Source organism: Phaethon aethereus, assembly GCF_964289735.1.
Source record: "Phaethon aethereus genome assembly, chromosome: 1".
NCBI classification, from domain to species: Eukaryota; Metazoa; Chordata; class Aves; order Phaethontiformes; family Phaethontidae; genus Phaethon; species Phaethon aethereus.
Window position 1 is genome coordinate 51635801 of NC_138575.1, and position 12965 is coordinate 51648765.

Below are 12965 nucleotides of genomic sequence, written 5' to 3' on the forward strand. Positions count from 1 at the left end.
CAGTGAGCAGGGACATCTTCAACTAGATCAGGTTGCTCAGAGCCCCCTCCAACCTGACCTTGAATCTTTCCAGGGATGGGGCATCTACCACCTCTCTGGGCAACCTGTGCCAGTGTTTCATCACCCTCATTGGGAAAAATTCCTTCCTTAGATCTATCCGAAATCTACTCTCTTTTAGTTTAAAACCATTACCCCTTGTCCTGTCGCTTCAGGCCCTGCTAAAAAGTCTGTCCCCATCTTTCTTAGAAGCCCCCTTTAAGTACTGTGAGGCTGCAGTAAGGTCTCACCTGGACCCTTCTCTTCTCCAGGCTGAACATGTATGTTTCTACTAAAGTAGTGGAAGCTCTGTTGGATTATTTTCTACAGTTCTTTGAAAAGATATGTCCATTGTCATTTTCTACAGTCTGTTCTAAAATTTACTTCACATTGCTCTCTGGTTGCAATCATGAGGTTAAAAGTGTTGTAGTGACAATGTAAAAACCAAACACTGATGGAAGAAAGCTAGTTTCTATTAGTCTTAAATGTATAAATGATCACCCTGTTTTAAGCAAGTACGGTGATACATTTGGTTTTAAATATTAGTTTTACTTGTTCTGTAATAAAACGTAAAAAATCCTGAGGTAGAATAATTATTAAAATTTACGGGAACCATTTTCCTTAAAATTACATACAGGTACTAACAGACTAATAGTTGCCAGTTCTCCATGAATCAAAATTCATGTCACAAATTAAAATTAAACGAAAGACAGAGAGGGAACATATCCTGAGGACAGGGGACGCGCTATAGATGTGTATCTACCCATTCCTTGATAGGAGATGGGAAACAGAGTATAAGCCTTTAGGAAACAATTTCTAGTTTAGTCTGATTGCTTGTACGGAGATGAAGAGATTAATATTAAGCTGCCATCGGTGTGCGCACATTTTATATACATCTTTATAAATTTTCTTCTTTAGAATAGAGATTTTAGAAATGATGAGAATTATAACAACCTTTCCCGCAAATCCAAGAAAGTACATAGATTGCTTGACAGAAACAAAGGGTAGACTCCTATATAAAAATAAGAGACGATTTTCTAAACACTGGAGAACAAAAGAACATCTGAAACTCATAAGATATCACATTTCTTTTTATTAGTGTATACGGACTGTACCTTCATTTATACTTATGCAGCAACTTAAACCCTGTGTGCTTAACAGATGCAAATATAACTGCTACTAGTATAACATGGAAAACACAAACTACGGCCTTTTAGGAGTGTTTGTTTCTACAGAGACTAAAAAATTAAATACGTAGAATGTAGAATATTTCTAGAGAAATTTTTTTACTGAAGACTAAAAATTATTTAATTAAAGCCTCCAAACTTTTACCCTTCAGAAAACTCACATGACTGTTATGATTTTGGGAGATAGACTTTTATGAGGCTTGTGACATTGTTTCTTCCCCGAATGTGACTTTTTAAGACATTTTAAAAAACCACAGCACATCAACGGAGTTTCAACTCTACCACGCATCCTTGAGAAGTACCAGATGTGCCTACAATATCTGGGAAACTTCACATTCATGACACTTTTGGACATCCTTTCTGCACTTCAGAATAGTCAAGCAAGGGTACGCACAGTGAATCTACAGTGGAACAGAAGAAAAGCCACTTACAACCCATCCTGAAGCTAAGACAAGTTATGTGGTCCACTTACTTAGCCAAAAACACTGGGCACCGGTGCTCCAGGATTATCCCTAATCAAGTCAGCATTACTCAGGAACCTCAACGAAATCTGTGCTTTGGTTCCCTTACCTGTAACACTGATATTTATAGCAATCATCTTTGCAAAGCCATTCCAGATAACATCTACTGAGTAGGCACGTATTTCTTATCAGATAACCAACCACATGAAGACTCAGTTTGTCTCAATATACCTTCTCAAATTCTTGCTTGCAGGCTCTAAGGTCTTCACCCAGCTTGGCACTTTCTTTTTCAAGTCTATTCCTTATTTCCTGGAGCTCTGTTGTTTTACATTTTTCATTAGCCAAGTCTTTTTCTTTCAAAATCTTGAAGAGAAATAAGAAGTGCTAGAAAAGTTACTTCTTCCAAGTTCACAAAATAAAAAAATAAACCAAACAAAAAACATCCAGGATTCAAAACCTACTTTGGAGGCTTTGTAATTAAGAGGAAACAACTGCCACATAACTTTAGCCACAGTTGGTAAACAAAATGCTGCAAACAATTAGCAGCATGCTTGCAGTTTTAGATTTAAAACTAATAACGTTTTTCCACCTGTCTAGCCACTTAGAACAAATTAACAGCCTATTTTGAACCAAATTAACTTCAACTATCTGTTAGAAGTCTTTGCACCAGAGGTTCAGCAAAACTGCCATTGCTACGCACTACAACAGTGCCATGCCCTCAAAATACCCCTTATTTAGAGATGTAACAGAAATTAATAAAGGGTGCCTGCGTGGGGTGGATGTGTCTGTGTGAAGATTTCAAAAGACAGAGGCACCTACCCTGTCATTCTGAAGGTCCTGTAACATTTTAGTCTTCTCACCCAGCTGCTGCTCCTTCTTTGATACATCCTGCTCCAGAGTAGACTTTGCTTTCTTCAGTTCCTGAATCTGCTGATTATTGCTAGCAATTCGATTTCTGCTGGAAACTAATTCTTCTTGAGCTAGAGCAAGTTTTTCTTCTGTGGACTAATTACAAAGAGAGCTCTGCAAATTATCTGTCAGTGTAAGAGCTTCAGATACTCAACAGTCACTTAAACATTTTCCACACGGAAAAACCGTTATCTAGTGTGCAACACTTAGCTTCAAATGTTAACAAAGCATAGGCATAGAAACTCTAGGTTACGAGGTTACCTTAAGTAAAAAGAAACTATCCGAGTACCATTTCCAGCAGCAATACCTTACTGTACATATTCCACAGAGAAAAGGTGAAAAGGACAAAGAATGAAAGGTGACTGATGAAAAGAGAATGAATTTGAATTTGCTCACACTAATTTATTTTATTCCCTGGGCAAATCAACTGCTCTATAACTCTAGACAGCTGTTACTGAAGAGGCAGAGAAGCTATACTATAAAGATTTCAAAAGTCATTCAATGCTATTTTTTACCAATGACTTAATGAAGCTAGTGCTAGGACAACTGTAAAATTTTTTAAAATACTGAAGTGAAATGTACAACCTAAAAATGCTAATATCAAGACAAAATGTTTCACAGTCTCAGCTGCATCAGGATTTTAAACACAAAATTTAAACTTCCACTCAAAATCTGCTACAGATTATATTTTATTTGCCTCCAACTCTCCCCATTACCTAGAAAAAGAACTTGGATTTATCTCTCTACAACAGGTCGCAAAGCCCCAAGAAACAATCTAAAACGTGTCCCCAAGGCTCATTCTGTTTGCTCAGCAAAGTCAAACCTTGGGTTTCCTCCCGAGCTTGTATTCTGGAGGTTGTTTTTTTAGGCAAGAACTAGCTCCACTTAGAAGCATGTTCTTTCACAAAGAACCAATGTGGAAAAAAAAATACCAAACTCATCCTCCATTCCTCCAAAATATTGGTATTTTATGGAAGTTTTTGATGCTAAGATACAGAATGTGAAGTGAGGAGATTTATTATTAGTAATAAATTTATTACCTTCAGTGCACCAGTAAGGATTTAAATTCTTTCAGGAAAAAAAAAAATCTTTTTGAAGCTCTTCCTTAAATCTTAATCAAACCTCTTGTTGAAGGTTAGCGATTTTAAAAGGAACAATAAGCACAACTTCAACTTCATTTAATTATGCATATGCTTTAGTCACTCCCATGTTGATTTGAAAACAAATTGTTTTCTGATGCCTCCTAACCCTCCCTTGTAATGTCTAAAGTATTTTGTCTGTAGAGTCCGGCTTAGTTTGAAAAACCAATGATGGAACACTGCTGATTCTATAGCATTTTCAACAACCCCAGTGGCTCTTAAAAAGCTCACACTGGCTTTTAAAATTAATTTGCAGACAAATTATTTTATTTGCTTTCTGAGATATTAGAGTTTACTACTTAACACTTCGCAAGGTGTTAACTTGGGATTTTTTTAAGCAAAATAGGAGGTGCTTTTGCAATTTCAAGCTTTCAGCAGGGTGAGTCTAAAGCAAAATTATCCCTCTCTGGTCCACTGTGGGCAATGGAGTACCATATTTTCCTAACAATGAGAAAGGATGGAATTTGTAGCATCATCATATAACATCTTCACAGGAAAACCCAATAGTCTCTCCAGTTTTAGAAGGAAACATAATGAAGCCATAGCTTTTATTCAGGTTTTTTTTGTCCAGTAGAAGAAGTGTGGTTACATCCAATTTGTTAGCACAGGACGATGACATTTGATGAAGTGGATAGTGACACCCAAATTAAAAGCCTCACATAGGGCATACTCCTCTCTCAACACCCCCACCCCCCAAGTGTCCACACTGGACAGGTTATCTCATTGTGTCTATACCTCGGCTAAGACAATGCAAACGTTCTTATAAGGGGAGCCAGTATTCAGCTTACTCTGCACTGTATTATGCACAAACATTTCTATAATTCAGTACTTTGTAATATAAGAGGACTTGGAATTTTGCATACAATTTAGCATACTATAACTTACATATACAAGTGCCTCTTAATTGTGCTGTGATTAATAATGATGCTAGCTACTTTACCTGGGAAACCATTCAATATAATTTTAACAGTAAATCAACCTTCTATCTATTTATGCCTTTCTTTCTGCTTTGCTCAAAAGTCCCTCACAGCATCCTTTGGAAATGAGCAGGAATCTTCTGGCACATGGTTAAACATTCCAGTTATTATCCTTGCTCCTGGCCTGGTCTCCATGAGAGACCAAAATTGAGACCGATTCTTTTGGACTGCTGAGGAGCTGATGTCTTTAACATAAAAGGGCACCTCTCAAAACATCTGATGCCATTTACCTTATTTAATTACCATTCAGTTTTGCCATTGCTCCCAGAATATGATAGGTGTTCTCCCAACAAGATACCCTCAGTCATGAGATTGCCCTTTAGGATGACAGATAAAACCAAATGCAAAGAAAACGCACAGAACAGAAGATGCCAATCTGTACTTATTTTTGTAGATAAAAACAGATGCTAGGATGACTGTCATAGAATTTAAATAAATAAATAAAAAGACAAGAAGATAGAACAGTCTGATTCACTACAACTTGGTCTGTCACAGTGCAAATAATAATGCCAACAGCAGAACTGGTCCTAGCTGGGTGGTAGGACCTGGATTCATTCTACCTAAGTGAGGTGCACAAATGAGCACTTTAGTCTGTGTGCTCCCTGATCCCAGTCCACAAGGAGAGACATGAAATTATTCACAGATGCTAACCTGATCTCTCTTCACTTGCTAAGAAGAAGGGTTAGACTGACTGTAGGCGACTTACAGGCCTGAGGTTTGAAGGCATGAATATTGTCTCAGAACACCCGCTGAAAATATACTGACAGCGACGCCAATATTGGAGGCAAAGAAACATTCTTTTGAGAACACAGAGGAAACCAGGACTGACTACAAAAAAGCACAAACACTAAGACTGAGGGATACTTGGCAGAGCTCAGGAGAGCAGGATTCACACAAAGTATGTTTGCACTAACTCAAAAATTAAGGCAAAAATAACAGTTCTGCATTTTTATTAACTCTCCTATATAAACACCTTTAAAAAAAATTAAATGTTTTGCATGTGTGTTGTGTGTGTATACAAAAATATTTATATATTATATATACACACGTATATTTCTATATATGTTTGTGTATATATACACAAAAAATATTTAGCAGGATCCTTTTTTATTATATATATTCTTTTTTTATCGAAAACTATAGCTTTTACAAGCACTCAAATACTACCCCGTTTCTTTTTCCGGTCACAGAGTCAAAAATGTATGAGTGTAGTTACTGTTATAGATGGTGCATTTTCAAACCAAAGTAAATTTGCAGCAAATTCTACCCATAAAATTATAACTACGTTCTCACTTCTGATTTGTTACAACACTTCTCACTTTTCGACTTACAGCTTCAAAGGTTGCAACTGGCTACAACTACATAGCCAGGATCTTCTGTACTAGGATCCAGCCGTGCTGGTGGCACCCCAGAGAGCAGCTGCCCACTCTGCGGCTCTCTCTCACGCAATGCTGTCTCTCCAACCGCAAAACTTGACCTAAGCATTTGCTCATTTTCCAGTCCCACCTCAGTGCGCCAGCTGGAGAGGAGCCAGCCATCCCAGCAGTGATATTCCGAATAGATGCCAGCAGATGGTGCTCTGTGTACAGCCCAGCTCCTGCCACCCCCTCCCAGGAGCTAGACCTACCACCCCATTCATGTCACCCATACACTGAACAGCCTTTTTTGATCTATCCCCATGCCTGAAACCTTGGCCTCACCAATAGCATGGTGCTACATCATGCGGGGATATTTAACTTCTCCGTTGTAGTGTTTTTAACTAACAAAAACCTAGCCTTGCTAGGATCTCACGGTAGGGCCTGGCCATGCCTGTCCTGGACAACTCTGAGCTTCAAACTGTGCTGACTAAAATTCTAGTTAGCAGTTACTCACACGCGGACAAGAGACTTTGCCCTAATTAGCTATGCTATTTAAATTAGTTGAAAGCTACAATATCAAACAAGAAAAAGCAACATGAAAAATTAACTCTTGAAAGAATATGGAAATAAATCATTTTTTTGCTTTGCTCCCACAGCTCAGATTGCTGCCGCACAAATGGAAAGGTAGTTCCAGGTAAGCTGGCAAATATCCTTGGCTCTAAATTAGTTTCAGCATGTCCTTTGTCCCAGGCGAAGGGATTGAACAGCACTAAATTCTATATGTAGCAGAAGAGCTTTTTTCCCCCCTATACAATTCTTGCGCTGTTTCTTGGTCTTCAAAATGGATATAAAGAGGTCTACTAAGTCATGTATAACATTAAAATGACTGTAAGTACCTTAAGGTCTTGCCTAGTTGCCAGCAGCTCAGATTCTTTCCCATAAAGGTCCAGCTGCAGCTTCTCCATGTTTTCCTTATGTTTTTCATGGGTCTTCTGTAAGTCTGCCAGCTTGACTTTCTCTGCTTTAAGCTCCTGTGCTGACAAAATGGACTGCTGTTGCAGTTTATTCTCCAGTTCTGCCTGAAACATCAGCATAAGAAGTTTCAGTTAAAGTTACAGACACTAAAGGAAGTTTAATCATGTCAATAAACTGCATTTCTACTGCAAGATGAGATTCCCGCCCCCCCCCCTTATGAAACAGCAGTTCAGTAATCTGGCATTTGTGATTTTTACAGTAATATTTTGTAACTAATTTGACAACAAAATTTAATTCACGTCAAAAGACTAAGTGAAACACATTAAGACCAAGCATGCAAAATGTAAATATTGTTTCCAAGTCCTAAAGTTTCCACAGCCTGACTAAAGCACAAACATGATCCTGTAGCATAGGGCAGCCAAAGCTGGAACAACATTTAATAGTGCATGGCACACAACACAACATTCCCTAATGCTGTAAGACATTTGAACTCTTTCCATTATGGTTTATGAGTTTCATACTGTCACTCAGATAAATTCTTTTGGTATAATAAGAGAAGACTTGGTTTAAAACTGCCATGGACATTCCAAAACACTGCAGTTTGTCCATACTCTCAGAAAACTCTACTGTTTTACAAGAAAATGGCAGCTCTTGCCTCACAGCATGCTCCTGAAGCAAAATAAACACATTCAATCTACCCATTTTTATCACTTTATCGAAATTCATTTCCTACAGAATCCATATTTCAGCACTGGTTCTTTTTACTTTATTATTGTTGTTGTTGATGTTGTTGTTTCCATTTCCAACAGCATCTGAAGACCTTGTTTCCATATCCTGACCTTATTTCCAACAAGACTACAGCAGACAGCTGTTTGTCACAAAGATATTGACATAAAAGCTGCAGCACTTATCAGAGAAATTTACATTAATTTCCTTAAAGGAGTAAGAGAGGCCAGTCTTACCTTTTCTAAAAGGGCAGTTTTTAATTCAGCTTGCAGTGTCTCACTATGTTTTTTCTTCTGTTCAAAAGATTCCTTTAATTCTCTCAGCTTTCCCTGGAGATGTTGCTCACTTTTTTCTTTCTCTTTCAGGAGACCCTGAATTTCCAGTACTTGCGCTCGTGACGAATCAAGTTCTATTGACAACTGCTTAGAAATCTATATTCAAAAATATTAAATAACTGCATATAATTTTAATTTAAATCAGTATTTGTACATGCCTATTTGTACAACTGCCTATTGAGCCATGCAGATAACAAATTACATAGTTCAAAAAGCAAACAGACAATTTCACAGATGAAAAACTGGTCAAAGTTGTTAAAGCTGAAGATACAGCCTCAGGAAATCAGCTCCCAAAAGACTGCTAATAGTTGGGGAGAATCCCTTAATTGTAGGAATCTGAAAGGTTTGCCCTATTCTACTTTTCTCTAGGCACCTGCTGTTGTTCTCTGCCAGAGACCAGATACCAAGCTACGCCTTTCTTGTGGTCCAGTATGCTCGCTCTTATGTTTTTGTAAAGAGCTGCAGATTATTTGCAGCAAACAGTTTCCAAGTATGCCACTGTTATTTCTTGCACACAGAAGCAGACCATCCCACAGTACCACTGCTGCTACTTTCTGCTTCAGAGCTAGGTGGTCCAACGCTGGCAAGCAGATTTAGATTTTAAGAGCTAATACAACACATTAAAATTGTCTGTTATTCCAAATTTCCTATGCTTAGAGCAACTGCAGTCTTTTTTCACCATTCAAAATTAAGAGCAGGCAACTTTTCTCCAGCCAGCAAACGGTCTGGGCTCTTCTGCTGCCAGCTGCAGCAGGTACCAAACTCATCCTCCTGCACTTGTGACAGACCACCATAGTGCTTTTGCTGAACAAGAGAGGAGCCAGGGGATTAGCAGCAGTAGTCACAGAGCAATTACCATCACACCTGTACATCCACAAACCCTCTTTCAGGCAGTAAAAGTCCACCAAACTGTGTCCACTGATCATAACTTTTCTGATTCCTTTAGGGAACAGGTGGCAGCTTAGGTAAAGAAATCCATGAAAGCGGATTTGGCCTTCAGGCTGCCAGCTGGACTCCATGATTTTGCAGTCTGACTGCTCTTTTTTAAAAAAGAAATACATTTTGGTCCTTAGGCAGTCACAGGCAATTATGCAAGTTTGCAAAAGCAAGTAAATCCTTCAAGGATATCTGAAAATGCCCTGTCAGCCACACAGAGAACAGCCTGATTAGGCCTGAGACTAAAACAGATCTAAGGATACGAGCTAACTTTTACCCTTCACAGACGTAAGTATGAAAAAAAGAGAGGACATCGTAATACAAAGTAACTGTTTCACTAATGAAAAATCTGAAGGGCTAAAATCACCCACTAAGGTATGCGGGGCACAGAAAGGTAGGAGTAAAACCTGTATTTTAAAACTTCGTACTAACATCTTGGAAATTTTTATTATCACCTTAGTTCAGTGCCCCAGAGGTACATTGCAACTTGAGAACTGCAACCAACCTCTTTATCTCACATCAGTTCCAGCATGTGAGTCTGAAAAAGAATCTTTTAAACATTTATTATTATTGTTTTCTAGATTTTTGAAACTAAGTGAACAGCTTACCCCCTCCTTTTTTTCCAGTGAGTTTTTCAATTCATTCCTCTCTTTAGCTACAGACTCTGTTTCTACCTGGAGCTGGTGTTTTACTTCTTGGTAAGATTTTTCCTAAAAAACAGAAGACAAGCAAATATTTCCCCAAGCTTCTAAGAGCAGGTACCAGGTATCTTTGCAGGAGCTACAAAGCCTTGAAAAATAATGCTTTCCTTTTTAGTGAAAAAGCTTTCCTTCTCAGCTGCAGATGTATTTTCAGCTAAAAACTTCTCAAAATTTTAACAGAGGTAAATCTAAGCTGAACACAACTGATATCCTGTACTTAACAAATGCAGACATGTGCCAAAGAGTTTTTCTGATTAGGGATAGCGTCCCCGTTTGAAGCTGCTGTTGGCAGCCCTTCTCCTTCCCGTGGGAAGCACTAGGCTCATCACTCTCCTCAGGATCCAAAATATCTTGATGTTCTAAAACCCACAAGCAAGTACATTTGCAGGATTTGTATGCAAATACAAATTTTAAGCCCTACATTTTAAGCCCAAATACTATGCACTTGAGTCAGTAGTGAGCCTCCAAATGACTACAGAATTAGAAGCAGAATCTGGACTCCTGTCTTTAAGTCTAAATTGGGGAGAAAATCCTTCAAGTTTTTAGGAGAAACAAATATTTAAACAGCAGTAACTAAGTAAAGCAAACAAAAAAGCTTATCTTAAAAAGGTGAAAGAGTAAAGGAAAAAAAACGTTATTTTTAACTAGGAGCAGAAGTTTTTTTAGATCAGAATAAAAGCAGCTATGAACAGGTTCTGGGAAATGGTGACATGTAAGATGAGAAAGGAGTAAGAAAAATACTGCTACCATATCTGAGGCAGGGCTGTCAGGACAACCATGTAAGAAAATTTATAAAACATATATTGATATAGTGCTCATTCATATTACAACAATGCAAAAGAGAGAAGGAAAAAAAACCAAAACATATTTCAAGGCTAGTGAGAATTCACTCTCATTACCATAATAGGTTGCTCTGGTGGTCAAGCACGTGTTGCTATAACACCACTTGTGAGACCACTCTGAAATTCAAATAGTTCTAGTACTCTGATAATACCATAAGCTAGACATCTCCCCAGATGACAGATGATGTTACTCTGCCTGTAGTACAAGCCTTCCAGCGTGTCCGGGCAAATGCACAGGCAGGATCTATATAAAAGACTCTAGAAAGGAAACTAAAATGGCCTCAGAAAAACAACATCCTCTTCAATATGGTGGCACTTCAGCAAAGGGTTTGAAACTGCACTTTGTAATAATAAAGCTGATGTATTAAAAAAAAAGGGGGGGGACGACATTTCCCATCAAATTGTTTCACCACTTGTCCCGACTTGGTTTTCTTCACCATATTAAAGGCATGCAGCAAGGAAAAAGGGATCCTGTTGTGTGATATGACTGATGTTTAGCAGTGCAAACATCCAGACAAGAAATTTTTAGATAGGACATGTGTATGACCAACTGAAAATCACAATTTGTTTTTCCTTAAGGCAATTAATTTCCATGCATTGTTGTTCTACGTACACTGTTTTCAAACAGAAAACAAAGTTATTTCATCAGACTGTAAATACAACACACTTAATGTCTAATGAAGGAAACTACTAACCATTTCTGCCACAGCTGCTTTTCCTTTTTGAATTTCTTTTTCTAATTCCTCCTTTCTTTTTTTGAAGGCTTCAGAGCTTTTTGAGAGCTTGTCTTTGGTAGCTGTAAGGTCCTTTAATAGACTATCCTTCTCTAATTTCACTTGCTGCAGCTCTGATGTTGCTGTTTGCATTTTACAATCTAATTCCTTGAGTTGTTTACTTGTATCTTGATTTAATTTCTCAAGGTTTTGTTTGAGGCTGGCCTTTTCCTCTCCCTGCTTTGAAATTTGCTGTTTTGCTTGTTCAAGGGCCTCAGATTTCTTCTGTAAATCCAATTTAGCACTAGACATCCTGCAAATACAGAGAAAAATCCAGTGGTTTGGTTTTTTTAATTCTTCACAGGTTCTTTTGTATCATTAAATGTCTCTATTATTTAACATATTAACTATAGAACTACTTCAAAGCATACCTTTTTCATATAGAACATGGGCATTTTGTCTCTCCATTGAAGATATACCAGCAACCCTAAACATTACTTTGAGATGTATTTTTCTTCCTCAATTAGTATGAACAGATACCCCTTTGCTGCTTATACATAAATTGCAAATTAGTCTTTGATAATTACAGAGCTGTGGATATTTAAAGATGGACCTCAGTACATCAAACTGTTCAGATATTTAGCTGACAACAAGCACAATGAATAAACTGAAGAAACGTATTGAATCACAGCAGTCAGTGATTCACATGAGACAACATGGCAGATGGAGTTTGCATAGCATATAGAGTGAAAGAAAACAGGTGGGATTTAACTCAGTTCTCACAGAAGAGGGAACATGTCACTTTTATCTCTCATTTTAAGAAATCACAGGAGAGAAGAACAAAATTTCAACTCTAGTCCCAACCACCCTACTCTGAAAAGTGCTATAACACAGGAAATGCATACGCTTCTCTTGCTGCTTCAAGTTGTTTACTCAGTTCTGCTGTTCGGAGGTCTAATTCTGTAGATTGCTGTCGCTGCTGCTGTAACTCCTGAAGAGTTTGTTCTTTGTTTGCTTTAGCATCGAGAATGTCAGCTTCAAGTTTCTGAAATAGAAAAATAAAAAGTTAGGGCCATCAGAACACAACCAACAAAATAAAAATAGCAATAAAAAGCAGAAGTTATCTAGTCTGCAAGTAGCATTTACTGTAGAAAGTCTTTACTGTAGAAGGCAGCCACAATTCTCACATACCGTCTACCTTTCTCATTAGTTTGCTATTTATCTTTCATTACTTAGTTCCTGCAAATCTCCTGCTCCTCCATAACTGAAATATTTTGGTAAAACATTCTGAAATCATCTTTAAATTGAAGGCCAAGCAGACATTTTACTGCAAAGAAATAGATAAAAAGCAGAAATCTTTAAAGAGCCTATCCAAAACATCCATACAAAAAAAGGTCATGCACAGTGCTTAGCTTTGGGGGCCAGGTACTGGTCACCATGGAGTAATTTCAGCAGTTTCAAATGACTGCTGATTTACATACCCCAAGAAATTTGCTGTTCTTTATAAAAAAAACAAAGACATGAACTACAGCTGTAAAGAAATCCTACACTCGCCTGGAAGAGGTTCTTCTTGCTTTGTTTTTAGGAGGTACTTGTTGATTTACATGGAATATAAAGAACACAGGAGTCTTCAGCAAATGCGCACTCCTCAGACTCTTCAACACACTGGC

General features: G+C 37.9%; 1 protein-coding gene across 1 annotated transcript in view; it reads right to left on the bottom strand.

The window, feature by feature from the left end:
- Positions 1-12965, bottom strand: part of EEA1 (early endosome antigen 1) — a gene marked incomplete at its 5' end in the record, with an annotated part of 71756 nt that overhangs the window by 4785 nt on the left and 54006 nt on the right. The window contains 7 exons of the mRNA XM_082014015.1: positions 1916-2047; positions 2504-2689; positions 6964-7146; positions 8005-8199; positions 9648-9749; positions 11278-11608; positions 12201-12340. Coding sequence (XP_081870141.1) covers positions 1916-2047; positions 2504-2689; positions 6964-7146; positions 8005-8199; positions 9648-9749; positions 11278-11608; positions 12201-12340 — 1269 coding nt within the window. The remainder of the gene's footprint in view (positions 1-1915; positions 2048-2503; positions 2690-6963; positions 7147-8004; positions 8200-9647; positions 9750-11277; positions 11609-12200; positions 12341-12965) is intronic.